Source organism: Balaenoptera acutorostrata, chromosome 3 (genome assembly GCF_949987535.1).
Source record: "Balaenoptera acutorostrata chromosome 3, mBalAcu1.1, whole genome shotgun sequence".
Lineage (NCBI taxonomy): Eukaryota > Metazoa > Chordata > Mammalia > Artiodactyla > Balaenopteridae > Balaenoptera > Balaenoptera acutorostrata.
This window is the reverse complement of record NC_080066.1, coordinates 7430425-7454033: the sequence shown is the minus strand read 5'-3', so window position 1 is coordinate 7454033 and position 23609 is coordinate 7430425. Positions and strand designations below refer to the sequence as shown.

The following is a 23609-nucleotide window of genomic DNA, read 5'->3' as shown; positions in this document are numbered from 1 at the left end:
GAGTTTCCATTGGCTCTCAAGAAAAGGGCATGGAAGCGGGCGGAGTGAAACAGCCGCTTCCTTTCCCTCCGAGACCTGCGCGTGCGCACTCTCGCTCACGCGGTGCCGTCCCAGCGGGGCGGGGAGAGACGCAGTAAAGCTATTCGCTGACTGCTGGAGAGGAAAGGCGGGACCTTCACGCTGATTGGCAGGGACGCGGGAGGCCGCGGCGGAGGGACCGGACGCAGTGGGCGGGCGAGAACGTGAAGTCTCCGCGGTGCCTGATGGGGCTGTTCCGCGGCCTGGCGCTCTTGCGGCGGGGGCGACCGCTCGTTACTGCTGCCGCCGTCTCTGCCGCCTCATGGCGGCCATCGGGGTTCACCTAGGCTGCACATCAGCCTGTGTGGCCGTCTATAAGGTGAGGGACTTGGGGACCTGGGCTGCGCGTACCAAGTTCTCTGGGTGCGAGGCCAAGTCCTTTGGTCTACTGCGGGGCTGTGAACGGCGTGTCGCCGGCCTGGGGACGTCGCGCGCAGAGAGGTGATTCTGTGGGGAAGTTTCGGGGCTGAGAGCTGGGCGGACCCTGCTTCGTCCCCCGCGGCTCCTCAAGAAAGGCCGCTGCGGACCCGGGACCTCGCGGGCGCAGGAGGCCCCGAGGGGGTGCGGAGCCGGGACCTCGCGGGCGCTGGAGGCCCCGAGGGGGGGCGGGCCCGGGACGTCGAGGGCGCAGGTGGCCCCGAGGGGGGGCGGACCCGGGACCTCGCGGGCGCAGGAGGTCCCGAGGGGGGTTGGACCCGGGACATCGCGGGCGCAGAAGGCCCCGAGGGGGGACCTGAACGTGTGGTACCCGGAGGTTTCTGGACGTTGGCCAAGAAAGGGCGGCGTGGCCGCGTTCTGGAACTGGAGGTGTTGATCCCGCGAAGCGTGTGAAGCCAGATGATGGTGTGTGCTCTACTCAGTTGTCCTTTCTGGAAATGAGAGAGCCTGACTAGGAGTTAGGGGCTTCCTGTCATCAATGGGCAGGTGGAAGGAACAATAATGAGGGACAGCCCTGATCCTAGTCTCACGTTTAAATGTCAGATGATTTGTAAGGAAAAGCCAAAGGGATTAACGCTACTTCATCATATGGAGAGAAAGGGAAGGAAGATGCATCTATAGGGAAAGGAAGAGAAGTAGGAAGTTTAACGCAGTAAGGCTTGTTACTGTACATAGATAGGTTGTTATCATGTCTGTTCTGTTACCCACTATGCAGAGCAGACTGAAAAAAATGAGGTAGTTCATCATGGAATTCTGGTCTTAATTAAAATCTAGGAAATTGATAAGGACAGTTAAATCTACGTGTTTAAAATAATGATAAAGCCGTTTTTCTCTCCATATATATGTCAGAGTAACGCTGGCCCACCCATGTCTGAATATATCTAAAGAGACTGTATATTTCATCCCGAAAGAACTAATACACTTGCGTATTTTTCTCCAGGATGGCCGGGCTGACGTGGTCGCCAATGATGCAGGGGACAGAGTCACTCCAGCTGTTGTTGCTTACTCAGAAAATGAAGAGGTACTGTTCCCCTCCTTTTTGAACTTTGAAATAAGGAAAAAATGATGCGCGTTGTAATATATTGCTGTTTTTCAGGTTGTTGGATTGGCAGCAAAACAAAGTAGAATAAGGAATATTTCAAATACAGTAATGAAAGTAAAGCAGATCCTTGGCAGAAGGTATGGAATAAAATAGTACTTTTACCCATGGTAATAAAAATGTGCTTATACATTCTAAGTGTAACGTGAAATGAAACTAGAAATGCCAGTGTGTTTTTTCATTGTTTTTTATGACTGGGTCATTTCACAGAATACTCCAGGAGGCTGTTATCTTCTGATACTATCTTCTGCTGAGTCTTCTCAAGGATGGGATTCACGCAGACATTTGTTTCTTGCTCTCAGATCTGTTAGTATTGATAGATGCCAACATACATTTAGTTTTGATAATTTGTGTCATCCAGAGGTGGGAATTTGGACTTATCACATTTTTACAGTACTTTTTTAACTGAGGGAACTTGAGAGATTGTGTGCGAATTTGAAGATTTCTTTGCACTGTAGTCGAATTTCGTGGAATCTATTATAATTGGTGAAATATTTATGTAGAAGCTATTGATTTTCTTCCTCAGATCTTCTTGTGACACTTTCTGGGAACTAACTTTAACAGTTGGCTTTCAAATTTAAGCATTGGGGAAACAGCTTAATTAATGTCTTAAGAATCAGGTTAATCAACTGTTGTAACTTTAATTAAAATATTAAAGAGGCTTGCTTCCCCAGACTTCTGTCTCCTCAAATTATAGATTACCATGATAATTAGGGGTTTTCATTTTCACTGGAGTTGTAATACTCCATATAGTGTTTTTAAATGTTCAAAGTGCTTTCACATCTATTATTTTATTTAATCCTCTCAAATCCCTGTAAGATTGTCAGGCAGGTTTTATCCCTCCCCATTTCTAGATGAGAAAATCAAGGCACACAGAAGTTAGATATCCCTGAATTAGTTAGGGGGTAAACTAGAAAGGACTGCAGTCCAGGATGCCTAACCGTTAGCCCCAGGTTCTTTCCTTTCTACTTCGTCAGTTAAGAATTTAGGTAGAAATTTCCTCGTGTTGATTTTAGGATTTGGGGATCATGGATTAAATTTAAAATTTATTTCTTTTATACATACAGATATTTTTTGCTACCCCTTTACCTGTGTTTAGTTAAACTGAACTTGATACTCATTTTTTTTCCTTAGGATCTTTATGCATTACGTCAAAACTTGTAGTATTTCAGAGAGAATTCAAATATTCTCTGATGATACATATATTCCCATATCCATTTATCTGTTGACAAAATTTAGTACTGAGCATATTGGAAATAAATTGAGTTGGTATCAAAAATTTTCAAATTATAGACTGAAAAAAGCAGGGAGTTGTAGAAACCAGATTCACTCGCTGTAAGCAGCCAACAATGTATTTTTTTTAAGTAAACTTTTTTTTTTGAGATAATGGTAGATTTACATACTGTTAGAAGAAATGATACAGAGAGATGGAATGTATTATTGGATTTACCATTTTCTCCCAATGGTAACATCGTGCAAAACTGTACTTACAGTATCACAACCAAGGTACTGGCATTGATATAATCAAGATACAGAGCAGTTCCACAGATCCATCCCCTTGGTAGCCCTGTTTGTTTTTTTGCTGCTATTTTGGGGCAGGTGGTTGAAGTAAAGATGTGGAGATCTTCTGCCATATTATGCAAGAAGCTTTGTATTAGCAAGGACGACTTCAGCTTGCTTTTCTGGCCCTGGAAGTTACCTTTTAACAAAAGAGTGCAATGGTGACAGTCAGCTGGGTAATACACAGCCACAGCATGCCACTCAGGCCAAGGTTAGTAAGGAATGAGCCCCTTTAGACATGTATTGCTGTACCATGGTCCTGCTAGGACTTCTCCGGAATGAGCTGCCTCATGGTCCAGGCATTTCTCCGCCTCCGTCTGTCTACTTAGAAGACAATGGTGATTTTTACAGATACACAGTTGTACCAGGTCTCAGCCTTGGAAGCATTCTGCCCTTTGTGGAGGAGCCAGTCCCCTTGTTACCAAGCCAGTAAGGCCCTTTTTAGCCCTTGATCCATTACCCATCCTGAGCGAACTCCCAAAGTTGGGCTTTCTCAGTGCTGGTGTTCCTGCCTCTTTGCAGCCTACTTACAGGTAGCACCGCTTAACTTGCTGCCACAATTATCCTTACCCATCCCTGTAACTTTCATTCCCCTGTGGCCTTCCAGCCAGAAATGCGGTCCTCGGACCTGGCTTCTCAGCAATTAGCCCTGAGAGGGAAGAATCAGCTGGCTCCTGGAGATAGACCTGAGCACACAGAGCCTCCCCACACCTTCAGATCGGCACCTTGCTGCCCAGGAGCCTCCTCCAGCTAGCCTTCCTTCCCAGTCCGCTATGGCCACTTACAGTAGCAGCGCAGGCATCCGGTGGTCCAGACAGGAGACACGGACGCTTCTCTCCATACTAGGTGAGGCAGAGTATATTCAGCGCCTCCAGACCGTGCATCACAATGCAGACGTCTACCAGGCTGTGTCTAAGCGGATGCAGCAGGAAGGCTTCCGCCGCACCGAGCGTCAGTGCCGCTCCAAGTTCAAAGTCCTGAAGGCATTATATTTAAAGGCCTATGTGGCCCACGCCACAAGTATGGGTGATCCACCACACTGTCCCTTTTATGATACGTTGGATCAGCTTCTCCGCAATCAGATAGTGACTGACGCAGACAACTTAACGGAGGAGGCTGCGTGGGCCCAGCACTGTGACCAGAGCTTAGCAGCCCCCGACACCCCAGGGGAAGAGGGAGCCAGCGTTCTGGGAGCAGAAAGGACTCAGGCAGCAGATCACCAGCCCACCTTGAAAACAGTTAAGGAATCAGATGAGGATTGTCAACTGAGGATCAGTGACCAGATGCGAGAAACCAGTGACCTTGAGGACTCCTGGGATGAATCCTCGGGTGCAGGTAACTCCCCAGCGTGTGAAGGATCAGGGTCCCAGGGTCACTTGGTTCTAATCGTTATATGTTTGGATGGTGACCTCGTCAGCATCGTCCCTATTTCTGCCCCCTGCCCTCTTTTTTAAATCTAGTGGTAAGATAAAGGGTTTCAGGTTTTTAAGAGGTATGATCCTAGGTATGTAAGATATTAGAACTCCTTTAAACCTAGAAGTACTCCTTAGAAGCAAACTAGTTTTGGCATTGTTAATAATGGGGACTTAGGAATTTGTGGCTGTAGAGTAGGTTGGATAGCTATGTGGAAAGGGGCTCCGGAAGGCGAGGGGAGAGGTTTTGGATGTATGATTGCAACAGAACAAAATGTCCAGATAAGGAAGTGACTTCTTCCCCATCCCTTGCGGAAAGAGGCCTTGCTGGGAATACTGTAGCTTTGTCACTGTCCCTCAGCTCTGCTGCTGGCTCCAAGCATTCCCCTAGCAGGAATGTAATCTCTGCAACATTGTTGCTTTGTTTTTCAGGGTGCTCTCAAGGGACCCCCAGCTACAGCAGCTCCCACCACCTTTTCAGAGGTGCAGCTGCTCCCTGTCAGAGCAGCCCCGTGACCAGACTGGGGGTGTCCGGTGAGCCCAGCCCCTGCACCAGCTCCGTCCGAAACACTCCCGGGGTGGCCTCGACACAGCAGCCTCCGGTCTCCTCCTCCAGAGTTCCTTTGGTTTCTGGTGGGGATGGGCCTTTGACCAGTGAGCCCCCTCCCAGGTGGGCAAGGCGAAGAAGGCGGTCCGTGGCCAGGACTATCGCAGCCGAGTTGGCAGAAAACAGGAGATTGGCACGAGAACTTTCAAAGCGGGAGGAGGAAAAATTGGACCGGCTGATTGCCATCGGCGAGGAGGCCAGCGCTCAGCAGGACGCTGCCAACGAGCTGCGCAGGGATGCGGTGGTCGCTGTCAGACGCTTGGCCACAGCGGTGGAAGAGGCGACCGGCGCTTTCCAGCTGGGGCTTGAAAAGTTGCTTCAGAGGTTAATTTCAAACACCAAAAGTTAGGAGCTGATCACACAAGGGTGTATGTCCTACTCTGGCAGAGGCCCAGGTCCAACGGCTGCCTTCTGGTAGCCTGCCTCCTTTTCCGTGTCCTCAGGAAAAAAAAGAGTGGATGGACCATTAATGTGCAGAAGGGTAGGAATGCTAGAATATTCAAGGGTAGAATACTTGCTTCTCCCAAGCGTCTCCACTAGTTGAAAGGCCTTTCAGAAACGTGAGAGGTGGCCTAGTAGACAACGGAAGCGGCCAAGTCCAGAGAGCTAGTTAGCCCTGGCTTCACCACTGATGCGTGACAACTTAGTTTACCTCTCAACACCAGTTTCCTCGGCTGTTAATAGGGGGCAGCTTGCCTACCTCACAGGGTTGTTGTGAGGATCAGATGGCTTAAATAGATGTGAAAGGGTTTAAAAGTTTAAAAGCACTAGACACATGTAAGTTATTAAAGCATATGACCTTGGCTGAGGTCAGGCTAGGGTGAGGCACAGTAGCTGACAAGATGTAGAATTAGGGCTGTATACCAAGCCCTCATTGCTTGAATCTACTAGTTTAACTTGACTGCTTCCTGGAGTTTACAATCTTCACTTCTTTAAATCTCTCTGTAGCTCATGAGGCTAATATAGACACAACACGTATTGGTACCTTTATCTCATATTTTCACTGCTGTGTCTGACATACCGACTAGCACACACTCAGTAGTCAAGCCACCTTTCCCTCCGTTTTACTGGTCCTCAGTCTCTTGCCACCAGGGATGTAATGCACAACTGACAGGGAGCCACAGTCGTGCGTTTTGGTTCATACTGGTAAGCTCTGATACAATGAGAAATTGGCTGTCTTATAAAATATTACATGTAAGTAGATTCTTTGCATTCCATAGTTTTTAGGTTCCTTGATTATGCATAATTATATATCTTTAGCATTGGTTTGCCACTTGGACCTCGTGGAAACAATTCAGATGATATCAGTTTCCCAAATGCTTTTAGCTAATTTTGTTCTTCTCTGTTAGCCTTTTTTTTGTCTAGTATGTTATAGAAGGCAAGCCCTAGAAAACTTTTCTTTTAGGGAACTTTCCAAAGTCACTTTTTCTCACACGTTATAGACAAAAGTTCACCTCATTAATGGCATATGATGGAATAGAACAGCTTTGGGAACAGTTGGGTGGTGTGCATAAGGACGGCCTGCAATAGCTAACTCTTTTTAAGCACCAGCCCTCCACAAATCCATCCCCTTTTCCCTCCAAAACACATACACTTCCTAGAGGAGATATGATGGTGTTGAGCCATGCTTCCAATTTACTGTAGAAGGGAAGCCATTACTGGCCATCGTTAACCTAACTTAAAGCTCTTAGTGGTTATTTAGTACTTTCAGAAAGTACAAAAAGGAGACTTAGAACGTAAAGAGCTTTCCTCTAATCAAGAGGCTGGAAAAAAAGTGCAGGCATGTTGGGAGAGGTTTTATTTTCTATTTTGCCAGCTTGGTTGCTTACCTAAATGCTGGAAATAGCAATAGGTGGAGAAATGGTCCAGACCACAGCAGGAACATACAGGGAGCAGGAATAGATGGCAGGTTTCTCAGGGGAATGGGCCATTCTGTAGGAAGCAGCGCGAGGTAGAACACACTGGAATCTAGCCAGAACCCCCAGATTCTAATGCTGCCACACTTTGTTACACTGAGCAGATCACTTGCCCTTTTTGTGCCTCGGTTGATCTCTAAAATGAGAGGTTTGTACTAGGTGACGTTTCTCGTACCTTCCAGTTCTAAAAAATTAGGTGAATAGCATAACAAAAGGCAAAGTGAAATTCTGATTGCGATATTTTCAGTCAGAGCAGCGTGTTAATGTATGTGAAATTCTGGTAACAATTGTGTTTTAAGGAAGCATTCTATGGCATTAATATTTATGAATGTACTTGTGAACTTCTGTAAGCACCACACCCAGACACAGATTCCGTGCTTTAAAGGAGCATATGTTTAAGGCACGGAAATGAAGATACATAATTTTTTTTTCTCAGTTGTTTTAGGCCCTTACATGGAGGGGTCCATGTCAGTTACAACTGGATAACACTACTGTAGATAGGTAGACTTTCTGGAAAAACAAGGAAGTACTTGAAAGAGTTAGGCCTGTACTATATTAATCTATTAATGGTAGCAAAGTACACAGGCAGGGATTTATTTGAGATAAAGAGCAGAAGTCAAGGTGAACTTGGGAGGTGGTAGTGTGCAGATCTAATGGGCAGAGTAACTTTAAGGTTAGGAATAAAACTAAAGGGGAAAATCTTTAAAAACAGAGAAAACGGGCCAAATCTTGTGAAGAGGAGGGAAGTCGTAATAAGGGGAGGCTGTAGAGAAACAGGCCCAGCCATGACTCCCTGTCAGCCTGCAGGCAGGTCACTTGACCATTCTGTACCTCAGGCCCCTCACCTCTCCAGTGGGAGGCCATCCCAGCTACCTCACAGGAGCTGTGTGAGGGCCCAGTGGGCGGATGAATGTAAAGACAGACGTTTCCAGACCTGCTGGGCTCTGTACTGGGAGAGTGGGGAGAAGAAGCCTGGTAGTACGTGAGTGCTGGTGAGTGTGGGGCAGGGCCCTTCAGGAGGGAGGAGGAGGAGGAGGATGAAGGCCCTGGTACCATGGTAGGAGTGATGCTCTGCCTGCCTCCTGAAGCCCTCGACGTAAATGGTGCTGTGTATGCCAACCTGCCACCACCCTCTGTCTCTGTTCAGTAACTCAATCCTGGTGTGGACAAATAAAGTTGTCATCTGTACCTGGCTGTGGTCAGTCCACTACTTTCTGGCGCTACCGTGATCATTTGTCGTCACCTCCATTCTCTGCTTTCTGCTTCTCCGCTGGCTAACCTCCAGGGTCTGGCCTCTCTCTGGCCCTCAGAGCTACGTGTGCTTCTGGCCTCACCTGAGCGAGGCCCTCTCTGCATGGCAATTGAGAAAGAATTTTCCATTTCTAAGAGTTCTATAAATTCCATTAAAATATCCTTTTCTGGCAAGTTATCTTGTCTGAGTGATGGATAGCTATTTGGTGAAATTATCCTGGTTGACTTAAATTCTGTTCTAAAGGAAACAGAACCACTTAAGTGTCATGCCAAAATTACAGTATTGGTAGGAAAAAAAAATTACTGTGGGCACACTTAATCTTTTTTTTCTTAACCCTTAAAATATTTTTCCAGGAGCTAGTATAAATATTGGGTTTAGAAAAGGGGTGGGGGTGGGGGAAGGCTAGTGGAAAGAATATTAAACTTTGCGTTAAAGATCTGGATTCCAGCTAGTTGTTCTATTAATTAGCCATGTGACTTTGGGCATTTTCCCCTTGTTTACACAGATTAGGGTCCTCAGATGTTCAGTAACCCTTCAGCAATTAGCCAGTGTTAATTTTCACCTGCTCTTACTAAACAGTTAAGACTGGTCTCGGGACAGAATAGCCACTGGCCCTTGCAAGAAGGATTTAGTGAAAGGGTCTACCTCATCTTCGTTTCTAGATGAAATTAAGCCAAAGATCAGACTCCTATCCCTGCTCATGGCAAAATACCTTAGTCATTTAGCATCTCACCGCGAGGCAGTCTAAACCCTAGCCTGGTAGAGAAGGCCTGGGATCAAGTACTGACTCTGCCCCTTATAGTGTTGGGAATATCAAGTAAGGTAATATATGTGAAAACATTTTGTAATCTGCATTAATTCGTATTACTATTTTGAGCAACATAACACCCATTGTTTTAATTTTTCCATTGCCATACACAATTGTTTAGTACCTACTTCGTATAGGACATTATATATCTATCTACCTGTAGTACTCTGCACTTTTACATATGTAATATTCACACTTTTGCTTAGTCCTTTCAGGTTTCAGGCATTGATTCATATTCAGAAACCAAGCAGCAAAGATGGTGTTAGGTATTCTGGTTCGCCGTTAGTTTGTGGTCCTTTTGTCCTTTTTATCTCAGTGGTTGGGTCTTCAGGATCAAAGATACAAGTATATATGACATAAAATCATTGATATTACGAAAATCATCCCCAAATGTATAACATCTGTTGATAGTAAGATCAGAACAAGGAAGAGCTATTTACTTTCAAATGTGAAGATTAGCCCTTTAATAGAGTTACTCTAAACGTTGTAAATACTGCATCCATTCAGTCCTACCGTCTAAACCTACCGTAATATTGCAAGATTTTTTTTAATATTAAGCAACTTAATTTTGTTTATATTTTTATATTTGTCAAGTGACATTGAAGAATATAGTCTTCTTTAAAACTTATATGTCAACAATAGTGATATAAATATTTAACTATGTTTATCTCTATGGACAGCTCTGATGATCCACAGGCTCAGAAATACATCAGGGATAGTAAATGTTTAGTGAGTATGCTTCTATTATTATTTCCCTATTACACAAAGTAATTGCCAATTATGTTGATTTGAAACTGTATTTTTATTAAAATCATTCCTTATTTAACACACTCATAATTTCCTTCATAGGTCATTGAAAAAAATGGGAAATTACGATATGAAATAGATACTGGAGAAGAAAAGAAATTTGTCAGCCCAGAAGATGTTGCCAGACTGATATTTAGTAAAATGAAAGGTATTGAGCAAAAGAAAAGATCTTTTTAAAAACTGACCTTTTTTGATCTGGGGCTAAGCAGGGTGATTGAGCGAATGAGCAGTGAGGAGACCTAAATTATGCTAGACCTGCCCGGGCCACTAACTGGCTATGTGACCTTGGTTAAATGACTTATTTTCCCTGACGTTGGTTTCCCTAGAAGTAATGTAAATGGATGGGGCCAAATTAGCATTTTCAAAACTTCTTAAGATGAAGTGACCAGGCGGTCCAGTGGCTAAGACTCTGCGCTCCCAACGCAGGGGACCGGGTACAATCCCTGGTCAGGGAACTAGATCCCACATGCATGCTGCAACTGAGAGTTCGCATGCCGCAACTAAAGATCCCACATGCGGCAACTAAGACCCAGTGCAGCCAAATAAATATTTTTTAAAAAAAGATGAAGTGGCCAATAAGCTTGGCGAATAGTGAATATCGTATCTCCTTCAAGATTGACAGTGCACTCTCCACGGTAATTTAGGCAGATTAAGTAGGTCTGGTTTTATCTCCACTTCAGGTGAAGGCTTGGAGCTGAGCAGCCTTCTGTGGAGCAACCTGAGGGATTCTGGAGTAGATTACCGACAAGGCTTACTTACTTCAGCTCTGGAATGTGTTATGGATTTGTGGGATGGAAGGCAGCCTTTCACCATGGTAGTTGGTCTGCACATTGGTGCATTAGAAGCTCATTGTCTGAGAACCCGTCTAATTTGGGAGATGGTTGAAACTTGGAAGCCTAAGAGCCAGGCACTTTGGAAAGTACTTAGTTCGATGTCCACGAACTATACCAAAACCACAAAAAAATAGTGCACAATTTAAGAGAGCAAGAGAAGATCATTGGGGTGGAGCAGTCAAGTGAATTGGAAAATCCTTATAGTGAGAAGGTCTTTGGCTCAAATTAACAAACCTCAGAGTATCACTTGACATTTTTGTATATCATCAGAATTTATTTTTATATATTTTTTCCCATTTTATTGAGATATCACTGACATACAACACTGTATAAGGTGTACAGCGTAATGATTTGACTTATGTATATCATGACATGATTACCATAGTACATTTCGTGAACTTTTAAAATATTTTTTTCATGTACAGAAACAGCACATTTTTTCTTGGGCTCAGATGCAAATGATGTAGTTATTACTGTTCCATTTGATTTTGGAGAAAAACAAAAAAATGCTCTTGGGTAAGTATAATATGGGGTTTCTTTTACTTGCTTAGTTAAAGGAAATAACAGATTTCACAGTATCACTATATAGTGAAAGGTAAAATTGTGTTTGAAAATAACTTACACAATAAAGTTGTATTTGTAAATACATGTATATTTACATATGTAAATCGTGTGGTAAAAAGTTATGGTAATAATCATTAATAGTTCCTTTATTTTATGAAATGTCAAAAGAACATAAAATTAAATGTAACCTTCTTAGCTATTTTGATTGGAAATGTTTTTGATTACCAGGTTAAGTTGATGTTTATGAATCACTTTGCCTTAGTGTCATGTAATTAAGGCTTATGTGGGAATTATATAAAAATAAGCAATTTTAGAAAATATTTGCTATTATTTTTTCACCTTAGATTAACATCTAAACAAAAAGTTGTATTTAGTTTTTATAGGTTGTTATGCAAATGTAATTGGCAAGCACCCAGTCTTTTTCTCTGTGGATAGAGTTCCCTATGGGGCTTTGCTGAAGACCTGAGTTGCTTCTGGGGCAGAGAATTGCTTTATTTACTTGCACTTGTGGGGTGTTAAAACTGTGACCCTAAATTAAAGAAGTTGGAAAATGCTAAAATGTATTATAAATATGTCCTAATCTCTTTCTAAAGTTTGTAAGCTTGAGCATTTGGAGAGCTTTCTCTTCCTTACTCAGTATAAGCATGTTATTTTCTTTGGCAAGGAAATAGACTCTGAACATTATTATTTTAAACAGAAAGTGATCTACGCTTAAAGACTTAGGTCTGTTTCTTATGTTCTGTTATCTTGCTTCTAAAGATCATTACCCTTCATGTTCTACTTGCGAAGTCTTATATGCTATTGCATAAAATCTTTAGCAGAGCATTTCTAAAAATGTAGACTTGAACATGTTGTGATACTAAATGTATTAAAAGTAAATTGTCCACAGGGAAGCAGCGAGAGCTGCTGGGTTCAATGTTTTGCGGTTAATCCACGAACCGTCTGCAGCTCTTTTGGCTTACGGAATTGGACAAGACTCCCCCACTGGAAAAAGGTAAAAACCGTATTTGCAGCTTTAAGTTTTTCACTGCAGAAAACATTTTAGATTATAGCAATTATTTCAGTAGAGATTGTTATATAGCACAGTGGTTCCAAGCCTTTATGGATGGAAAGACATCGAAACTCTCACCTAGAGTTTTTCAAATAGATGAGAAAGATGTCCTAAGAAAGCAGAGAAAGGATATAACAGGCAGGAGGGAAGGTTGAGCTTTTCCGCCCTTCTCTTATCACCTACACTTTGTCCCCTTAGTGGAGGAAGATTTGAAATTTATAAGCCCAGCCAAGTTCCAACTGAAGCTCTAGGGCACTGTTAATTTTACTACCAATTCTAATTATTAAACATGCTTAGAAACAGTGAGGTCTTTTATGTGCATTTGTCTTGGCAGGAGATGGGGGAAAAGCCAGTATGGGGATTTAAGACTTCATTTGATAATGAAATAGTAAGACATACTCCTAATTTAATTATAAAACTTGTCTTAATAGATCTGACACATCGTGTAATTTTAGGGAAATCAATTCAGATGTGTTAATTTCCCCTAATTGTGTCATTTCATTCATATCTCACAATTAAACTAATATGTATAAATTACTAGGAGGTTTTTTTTTAGGTAAACTAAAATATAGAACATAAATTAGGATATCAGAAATTTTGGATTTTGATACATAGGAAATTAACTGCTAGTTTTGCATATGTTTTACTTTTGTAGAACATGTTATTGCAGTAGTAACAAGGACAATATTAACATAAAATTTCTATGTTTAATTCTCTTACAGTTCACTTTAATTACAAGTCTCTTCTTTATTTACTTTGAAAAGTTAATGTTTTGAACTCCAGTTAGAAGAATACAGTTTTACCAGTACAACTAAATGAAAAAGAGCTTTGACTTAAAATCAGATCTGGTTTCTAGGCTTAAGTCATCACTGAGTGATGACCATGGACAACTTAGTTACTCATGTGAGATTTTCAGTTTCCTCATATGTGATTTACAGTGACTTGTTAGTTTAAGAAGTCAAACCTGGCTTTACAATGCTGTGATTCTCTCATAACTTACTCATGTTATCTTTTTTTTTTTAGCAACGTTTTGGTATTCAAACTTGGAGGAACATCCTTATCTATCAGTGTCATGGAAGTTAACAGTGGAATATATCGTGTTCTTTCAACAAACACTGATAATAACATTGGAGGTACACATTTCACAGAAACCTTAGCACAGTACCTAGCTTCTGAGTTTCAGAGGTGAGTATAAAGGGACTTGATGATATATTTCGACTGAAGTTTCATTCACTTCAGGTTTAATTTTTTCCTAATTTATTTGAAAGTGCCCTTCAAAGGAGGACATGTTTTTTCCAGTGCGCTGGATATTTTTGTGTCTAAAGTTCTAAGGTCTGTTCTGGTAAACAGGGGGAAGCAGAGGCCAAGCTGCCCAGTGCAGCGTACTTGGATTTTTCCCTCAGTTCTTCAGTGGTTGCTTTTATGTCTGGATGAAGGAGGGTAAAAGCACTGAGGCCTCACTACCTTCTGAACAGTTTTTACAGGTGTAGAAGATTATGTTATAGTTACATTCCAGTAAGTGAATGTCTCGCAGAGTGTTTATTTTATTACTAATCGACTACCACAAGGAGTATTTTGGTTTTGTTGCTGGATGTAATTATTCCATTCAGAATGCTAATCCTGTTTGGCACACCATGAGTCAAATATATAAAGGTTATATTTGGGACATTCCTGCTGTAAAAAGAAGCTGAAAGAGCTTTTTCATCCGTTGGACTAAACTGGGTAAAAAAAAGTCTTGAAAAAGTGATAATTTCTCATTTCTTTAATAAAGACCTATACTGCTTTTTGTTGTAAAGGTGTTCCAACTCAAGGAGGGCCATTGTTAATTTTACTACGGATTTCAGTTTCTAAACATGTTTAAAAACAGGGCCATCAATATCACCACTTAGCAAGCAGTTTTAACAATTAACTCCCCTTGGAGGTAGAGGAACTGTAATTTTACGTATTTCGTTATGTTTCAAATTTCTCTGAAGAAGCACTTTTAGTTCTTTTTCTTTTAATGCTGGACAGATAATTTTGTGCCATCAAACAATAATCATGCTGCGGTTGTAAGGGGTGAGGTGTGAGACTTGACCCAGTTGCATAAATCTCCTTCAACCTCCTTTTGTCTCATCTGTAAAAAGATGACGGCTCCTGTACTTCTTCAAAGCACAGTCCGTTACTGTGGTTACAGAATCCAGCAATTCAAAGTGTTGAGTGTATTGGTTATTCATTTTTCTTGAGACACTTCTTTAAATTGCAGAGAATTTTCTTCGGATATTTTGGAGATACTAAAATCTGGTATTAATATTGATTCATGAGCTTATAGTTATCCTAATAGGGATTATCCAGATTTTAGTTACAATAAATTCTAAATGACCTAGTAATTTTTAAACTTCAAAGATTGTATTTTTAATTTAGATCCTTCAAACATGACGTGAGAGGAAATGCCCGTGCCATGGTGAAACTGATGAACAGTGCTGACACTGCAAAACATTCTTTGTCAACCTTGGGAAGTGCCAATTGTTTCCTTGACTCATTGTATGAAGGTCAAGATTTTGACTGCAATGTGTCCAGGTAAAACTGCAGTTCAAAAAACTTAAACAAAAAAATTGCAAGTGTATTCACATTTAGGTGTAATTTTCTCACTTTGGGTTTTTCGTTTGCTCATTTGAGGTTTATTAGCCCTCTATAAAAGGAGAGCTTTCCTGTCTTTACTTCTGGGGTCCAACTCTTGTCAGACTAAATAACTGTTCTCAAAGTAATCATGTCAGCTGTGATTGCCCTGTTATTTTACAGCTACAAAGAGCAGTGTGTGAAAAGGGCTTCCTAGATCTTTGAAAGAAAGATGAGAGAAGACTTGAATTTGAGATTTGCGAGTTTCTCTTACTGAATAGCAGTCCCGCCTGTATAGTCCCTAGTTCTTTGTGGGGCTTGCACATGTATCAGTGGTTGTTTACTATAACTTGATCATTACCCCTGTGTGGCAGGCTGTATTCTAAGTACTTTCTATGTATTAACTCTCAAATTCTCCTAACAACCCAATGAGGTAAGTACTGTTATTTTCCTTACTTTACACAGGAGGAAGCTGAAACACAGGTTTCATTTCTTGTCCGAGGTTATCCAGCTAGTAAGTGACAGACCTTGGATTCAAACCCAGCTAGTTTTGACTCCAGAGTTCTGTTACCTATCACAGTACTTTGAGGATTGATCTCTTTCTTGGTTTTATTTGCTCTGTCATCCATTGGCAACATTGTAAATTTTAATAGCTTTTATGACATTTAGTAAACACAGGTTTAATGTGCATAAAATTGTTTTTAATGCTCATATCTTTTACATAACCCAAAACATTGCTTACAAATGATTGCACCTTCACCCAGGAAGTCCAAGGGAGGCCGTTGTCCTATCATCCTATCATTTTTTATTGCATATTACTCACAATAATAATAGCTACCGTTAGCACAATTTAAACCTCCCAACAAGCTAACGGATGACTTGGAAGCATAGTGAAAATGTCCAGAATTACAGTATTATATTATTTTTAGGCTTTTACTGACTCTGTGGTTAAATTCTCTCTTCATCTGGCCCTTGTAGTTTAGCTTCCTCACTCTCCCTGGGCTTTCCCGAAGACTCCAGGTCAGCACTGCCACCTGTGGCTGTTTAAATTTTTTAATTAATTACAGGTAAATAACATTAAAAATTCGGTTCCTCAGTAGCATTGGCCACATTTCAAGTGCTCAGTAGTCTCATGTAGCCAGTGGCTCCAGAAAATTCTCTAGATCTTTTTTTTTTATAAATTTATTTATTTTATTATTTTATTTTATTTATTTATTGTTTCTGGCTGCGTTGGGTCTTCGTTGCTGCACAGGCTTTCTCTAGTTGCGGCGAATGGGGGCTACTCTTCGTTGTGGTGCACGGGCTTCTTATTGCGGTGGCTTCTCTTGTTGTGGAGCACAGGCCCCAGAGCTCGCGGGCTTCAGTAGTTGTGGCACACGGGCTCAGTAGTTGTGGCTCACGGGCTCTAGAGTGCAGCCTCAGTAGTTGTGGCGCATGGGCTTAGTTGCTCCGTGGCATGTGGGATCTTCCCGGACCAGGGCTCGAACCCGTGTCCCCTGCATTGGCAGGTGGATTCTCAACCACTGTGCCACGAGGGAAGCCCCCTCTAGATCTTTTAAGAGAGATATCAAGCTGCAATCTAAAAGATAGAAAGTTGTTAAATTGAATTTAAATCTCTTTTGTGGCAAGAGAGTCTTTATATTAACTTAGTGCTAAGTTTGTCCTAGTACTCAGTATATGTTTGCTTATTAATAAGGAAATAGAAGGAAATAGAATTTATTAAGAAGGAAAAGAAGGAAATAGAATTTGTAATCTTATTTGCTAGCATTTAAGCTTCTCAGGTGGTGCAAAAGAACTAAACTTACGTGCAGCATAGGCTCAGACTATAAAGAAAAGTAGTGAGAAAGAATTTTGTAAAACTTTAACACATAAAAATAGCAAAAATTTCCAAATGATGGTTTGATTTGGATCAATAGATTTATTGTCAGAAATGCCATACACTGAGTATTTATTTTTAGGTGTTTTGAAAGCTTACAAGCAGGCTATGGGTAAGATAATCTTCCACCTGAATTTAATACTAAACACCTTCATACATTTGTAGATGGATTACCTAGACTTTTTCGCCCCATGATATTGCACTGCTGGGTGTTTAATATCCTGTTCTGATCCTAAACCTATTCTAAAGAGATTCATCACAGTAAGTTTTGGCATTAACCTTCACAAGAAAAAGATGTCTTGTTTGACTTTCTTCTGTGTCTTCTCTTCTCTGTGTGTATGTGCATTTGTGTATGTGTGTGTGTACAGAGCAAGATTTGAACTTCTCTGTTCTCCACTTTTTAATAAATGTATAGAAGCAATCAGAGAACTCTTAGAACAAAGTGGATTTACAGCAGATGATATCAACAAGGTAATACTTTTGTATTTTCTTATTTATGTTGGGAGTAATTTTCGATTTGGAATTTAGGAAACAGCCCCTTGGTACTGAAAGAATATTTTTATACATTTAAATATTTTCTTAGCTTATATTAGGAAGTAAGGACATTGATTAAATTTTGATTAATGGCTCTAATGAACTCATAGTTCTGTATGTTCATTTTCTTAGCAAAAAAGACTAATTCCTTTTCAGTATATTTTTTTATATGTAAGCAAAAACTGACAGATATTAGAACATTTGCTATGTGTCAAGCACTGTTTCTAAGCGTTTTACATGTATTAACTTGCTGAATCCTCACCAACAGCTCCATGAAGTAGGTGTTATTATTTATCCCCATTTTATAATTGGAGGCACAGAGGTACAAAGGTATAAGTAACTTCATGGTAATTGTGTGCTTAGTGGTAGAGCTAGGATTTAACTCAGTGTGGTTCCCAAGTCTGCTCTTAACCAGCACACCAAACTGCTTCTCTCTGCTTGCTGAGAAATATTGCATATTTGCTTGCATAAGAAAAGATTTTGACACTTTCAAAAATATTCCAACTGTTTAATGTTATCTTTTCTCCCAAGATTATTTCTACTCATTTAAAATACATATAAATTTTTTTCATTTTTGTTAATAAAGGAATTTTCATATAAGAAAACTCAGAAAATAGGTAACCAGTGTTTTATTTTATAATAAACTAGTCTAATTTGTATGCACAATTTTTAATTCTATGTTCCTTAAATAATAATATAACCAATTTCTTTGCCCATATTACTGTGTAGTCTTCATCAACACAATTTTAAATAGACTCAATATCCTAGAAAAGGAAGAGCACCATAGATTATTTCATTGTTCTGTTTGGACTCCTAGATTGGGTCTTCCCCTCCCCAGAACAGTGATGCCCATCTTTTCCCATATTTAAGGTTATTCCTTGGGATAGATTCCCATAGTAAAATCATTGGGTCAAAGAGTATAAATAGCTTAAACCTATTTTTACCTTCAGTTACCTTCCAAGAGAGTTGAATTAACTCATACTTTCATCAGCAATATGAGAACAGACATTTTACTGTAACCTTGCTGACAATGAGTTTTATCATTTAAAGATAAATTTTCCATTAAGTAGTTGAAAAAAAGATATATTTTTACTTTATATGTTATTGGCTACTATAGGATTCTTTTAAAATATTTATTATTAATATTATTAAATAATAAATGTTTAATTTTGTGTTTCCTTATGTGTAAATATTTCATATTCTTTGCCTGTTTGGTCAATTAAATCTTAGTATTTTTTAAAATATATTTGTGTAAATGCTTTATATAATCAGAAATTTAACTGCTGTTTACTATAATCTTCTTTTGAGGCATGCAGTTTACTGCTTAACTTTGGTCCTGTTATGGAGGAGGGTATTTGATACACTGAGGTTTCATTTATTTATCTATTTAAATCTGTTGGTCTGTTACTCTGATTTCTTCAGCTGCTTCTAAGTTTATAAATTCCATCTTTGTTCAGGTGTATTTAATACTATTTTCTTTTTGCTATAGTTTGAAAGTTTTTATAGTTTCACTATTTTGCTGTATGCTGTAAGATGGAAATTGCATTTTTTTGTTTTTTTGGTGGCGGTTTTCCCTTCGATTTAGTTCAGTAAGTATTTTTTTTGAATACTTATAACATGCCATGCGTTGTGCTAGGTGATTGGGAGGTGTGTGTTAGGTGAAGGTGGCTTATAAAGATTAAGGCGCATGGAAGAGTGGTACAAGGCAGGGGTGGAAGGGAGTGAGCTTGGAGACAGACCCACCTGAATTGGAAGGCTCTCAGTGCTGATAGTTCCAGAACAGACAGATCACTTAATTTCCTGAGCCTTACTTGTCTCTTCTTATTAAGGAGGGTGATAATACTTAACTTATAAGTATATAAGTATAACTTACTCTATAAGGTTGTTATGAGGATTAAATGAAATATCATGTGTGGCACAGGGTGTGGTGTATTGTAGATGATCAGTTAATGTGAGTTCTCTTCCTTCATTAACTGGTCATACAGCCCTCACATTAGATACCACAAATGGTAGGATCCTCAATTGCTTGACTAGAGGTCAAGTACATTCTTAGGATTAAGAATATTGTTAAAGAGATACTTCTAAAATACAAGCTTTTGAGAACTTAAAAATATGGAGTTGTCTCTGTAGTTTGTTGACCTTGCGGCAGTAACAAACAACCCCCAAGTCTCACTGGTTTTCTACTGTAGACAATTTTTTCTTGCTAGCGTTTCACGTGGGCAGCTGAAGGTGGCCGTAGGTCTACTGTTATGGCTCTTTTTTCCGTGCTTCTCGTTCTACGACCCAGGCTAAAGGAGCAGCTAGCTCTCTGGGACGTGCGGTGTTCTCACGGTGGAGGGGAAAGAGGAAGAGAGCTGGTGGAACGTGCAGGGCTTTCAAAGCTTCTGCTTAGATACGTTGTACTTCAGTGTATTCACATTCATTTGGCCGAAGCTAGACATGACCAGGCCTGAGTGTGGGCAGGGAAGTCTCCACCTGCACGGAGGGGTTGCAAAGTCAGGGCAGTGGCAATGGGCGGGGAAGTATAATCCTCTTATGGGGATGGAGGGAGGGCTTTACAGTCATTGACACATTTAATCCTCACAGAGGCATCAGGAGATAGGCACCACTATCTCCATTTCCAGAGGAGGAAACTAAAAAGTTTCCGAAGAGGTTAAGTGCTTTGCTTAAAGTAACGCTGGCACGCACGTGCCGGCGCTGGGATTGGAGCTCACAGTCTGCCCCCGCAGTCCGTGCTCTTTCTTTACTCTTACGCTCATCGCCTTTCCCATTTTATTATCGGGCAGTCCAGTCTTAGGAGTATTTGGTTTTTCCCGAAGGAATCCTCTCATCGCTTGCTTGAGAAGGACACGTCTGATCTCTGAGGAGAGGGAGCGTCAGGGTTCCTACTCTAATTTACGTTAGACTTTCCTTTATCCCCCTTGTGTTCAGCACCGTGCTCCCCTCTTGCCCCTGCTGTCCCCAAGCTGGGCCGAAGCCCCGTGTCTGAGGCGGGAGGAGGCGCTGCTGGGTCAGGGCCGAGGTCTGGGGGTCTGCTGGCCCCGTGCGCGTGCTGGCGGGGCTGCTCTGCACCCGGTGTCCCGCTTTCACCTCTCGGCTTGGCCCTCGCTTCCTGTGGCCTTTGGTGCTTCGCAGTCCCATCTGGGTTCTGTGACTCAAACCAGCTTGCTTCCCCTTTGGTTATCTCAGGCCACATCAGCTTTAAGACAGTTACTTCTCTCCCTTTCAGCTTCCAAAATTTGCTGAAATCTCAAGCTCAAGTTCTCTCCTGCGTTTATTCTGCCATTTATATCTTCTTAAACTCCCTTATTGTCTACAAGTGGGCTTGTAGAAGGGTATGTAAATATACCGATGCAGTTAATTCTCGCCATTTTTACCAAGCATCCAGACTCTTCAGCTGCAATTTTAATACCTGCATAGTATTTTGTTGCATTGATGTATCATAATTTACACAACCAATTATTTGTGTTGAGTGTGTGCGTTAGATTGGTTTTATAAATAGCAGTCTTTGTGGCTTTGTTAACATCCTTAATTTCCTTGGAATAAGATTTGTGAGTAGAATCCCAAATTTTAAGACTTTTAATATTTATCAGATTGCTCACCAAAAGCAATTTACTTTCTGAGTAGGTGTAAACCCTCATTATTAACGTTGCAACTTTTTTTTTTTTTTTTTTTTTTTTTTTTTTAATTTTATTTATTTTTGGCTGTATTGGGTCTTCGTTTCTGTGCAAGAGCTTTCTCTAGTTGCAGCGAGCGGGGGCCACTCTTCATCGCGGTGCGCGGGCCTCTCACTATCGCGGCCTCTCTTGTTGCGGAGCACAGGCTCCAGACGCGCAGGCTCAGTAGTTGTGGCTCACGGGCCTAGTCGCTCCGCGGCATGTGGGATCTTCCCAGACCAGGGCTCAAACCTGTGTCCCCTGCATTGGCAGGCAGACTCTCAACCACTGCGCCACCAGGGAAGCCCAACGTTGCAACTTTTAAAACTTCTTTTTATTCATATTTTTTTTCAGGATGCTTTAGAATTATTTTTTCAACTTCTTAGATAAAAATCCCTTTGCGATTTTGATGCAGTTGCATTAAGCCTGTAAAATTTTGGGGGGTGATATGTTAACTTTATAGTATTTAGTTTTCCTAACAACAAAGTTGGTATCTCTCTCTGTTCAGATCTTCTTCAATACTTTCTTGAGTTATGTGTTTTCTTAATCGTGGGATTTCTGGCTGTTGTGAATGAGGTGTTTTTTATGCTTTTATTTATCAATACTAATTTGGTTTTGCTGATAGAATACTTACTGGTTTTGCCTCTTTATCTGATACTCTGCCACTTCACGAGCTCTTAGTATTAATAATTTTTCAAGGAGTCTTCTGAATTTCCTAGGCATGCATTCAAATTCATTTACTAGTTAACACACAACTAATTACTGAGCACACCTGCTCCGTGCAAAGCGGGTTCTAGGCACTTCGGACACAGCAGTAAACATAACAAAGTCTTTGCCGTCAAGAAACAGTTAAAATAATGCCCAGTTGTGATAGCTGTTATGAAGCAAAATAAAGCAGGATAAGGGCATAGCTAGTGACAAAGGGTGATTTTGCAGATAAGAATCCCATCTAAGGAGATGGCTTTTGATCAGAGCCCTGCAGAGACTGAAATGAAGGAACAGACTGGGTGAATATCTGCCGGTTTTCCAGGCAGAGGGAACAGCCAGAGGGGAGCAAGCTTGGTATGTTTAAGGGGCTGCAGTGGGGATGGGACTGAGTGAGCCAGAGGGGTGGGAGGAGGGAGCAAGGGACCAGATCACTGGGAAAAGCAGTTGCAGTGGAGTTACGGAGGGAGACACCTTACTGGAGTGAGTTTAAATAGAAAAGAAAGTGAGGCCATGGACACGATGAATATAAATAACTCTTGAGCAGTTCTGCTAAAAGGGCAGAAGGAAAATGGGGTGGTAGCTGGAGTGGGCTGTGGGCGTTGGGAGAGGGTTTTATCCGTGTGTGGTGATACTTTTATCTTGCATCTCTGTACCCCTCACTGCTGCTGCTTTTTTTTTTTTTATTGGAGTTTAGTTGATTTACAATGCTGTGTTAGTTTCCGGTATACAGCAAAGTGAATCAGCTATACATATACATATATTCACTCTTTAGATTCTTTTCCCACACAGGCCATTGCAGAGTATTGAGTAGAGTCCCCTGTTCTCCCTTCTTGTTTCTATTTGATTGCCTTGGTCAGGCCTTGAATATTTTAGTTGACACTGGACCTCTTTCCTTTGTTCTCTTTATTAGGGGAATAGTGTTAGTCGTTTACCAACAGATTTAATTACTGGTAACTGGTTTGAAATAGATTCTCCTTATCATATTGAGCATTTCTCTTTTTTCTATTTAAAGGTGTTTTAATATGAAATAGGTGTTGAGTCATTACAATTGCTTTTGGACACCTGCAAGACAATCTTATGGTTTTCTTTATATTTGTCTTCAAATTATTTGATGAATTATTGATAATTTCCTAATATGAAACTATCATTGTATTCCTGGGATAGATCTTATTTGGTTATGAGGAATTATTCTTTTGATATATTACTTAATTTTCTGTGATAATTCATGTATCATTTTCATGCTGTTCATGCTAAGTTAGCAGAAGTGAGATGGGCTATTTCGAACTTTCTTGCCTTACGCATATTTTCTGAATAAAGTAACCCCTTTTAACATCAGACACTGAAAAGGGGAATGGTCCTGTGCTTTGGGTTGCATTGGTCTAAAGAAGTGCCTTAGCTTCTTGCCTCCAGCTCGTTCTCTCCTTCCTGGATGATGAGATGGGCCATGGCTTATCGGTATGTCCCCAAGGCTTCCGTTTAGGGAGAGTCAGAGGCACATGGCTGAGTCTCAGGCAATGAGCAAGTGAGAAGCTGGAGCCAATGCTCAGACCTTTGCTAACCCTTCCTCTCCCCACCTCCCTTTTTTTTTCTGTCCACACAGCATGACCTGCTCTTTAACGGTTGGCCTCTTCTAAGGTTGTATAACTTTGTAAGCAGAGGCTACTTTTCTCTTTTAAAAGCTCCTGAGACATACTCAAAGAAATAGGGGATTTTCAAGTGCTTGAACTTACCTAGAATGACAAAATATCACAATGTATGGAATTCATTTACTCAGAACAATACCTTCTAAACCAAGACATCCGGTGCATTAATTTC

At 41.1% G+C, this 23609-nt stretch overlaps 1 protein-coding gene across 2 annotated transcripts in view; it reads left to right on the top strand.

Moving 5' to 3' along the window:
- The first annotated feature begins 226 nt into the window (after positions 1 to 226).
- The window catches only part of HSPA14 (heat shock protein family A (Hsp70) member 14), a 36689-nt gene continuing 13306 nt past the window's right edge, over positions 227 to 23609 (top strand). The window contains exons 1-10 of one of the 2 annotated variants that reach the window (XM_007196440.3): positions 227 to 397; positions 1457 to 1537; positions 1613 to 1695; positions 9851 to 9899; positions 10020 to 10125; positions 11236 to 11326; positions 12264 to 12368; positions 13449 to 13610; positions 14826 to 14981; positions 17265 to 17367. In XM_007196440.3, coding sequence (XP_007196502.2) covers positions 341 to 397; positions 1457 to 1537; positions 1613 to 1695; positions 9851 to 9899; positions 10020 to 10125; positions 11236 to 11326; positions 12264 to 12368; positions 13449 to 13610; positions 14826 to 14981; positions 17265 to 17367 — 993 coding nt within the window. In that variant the 5' untranslated portion in view covers positions 227 to 340. Of the gene's footprint in view, positions 398 to 1456; positions 1538 to 1612; positions 1696 to 4021; positions 4511 to 5019; positions 5519 to 9850; positions 9900 to 10019; positions 10126 to 11235; positions 11327 to 12263; positions 12369 to 13448; positions 13611 to 14825; positions 14982 to 17264; positions 17368 to 23609 lie in introns of those variants that run through there. The other variant, XM_057543143.1, reaches the window with a different exon arrangement.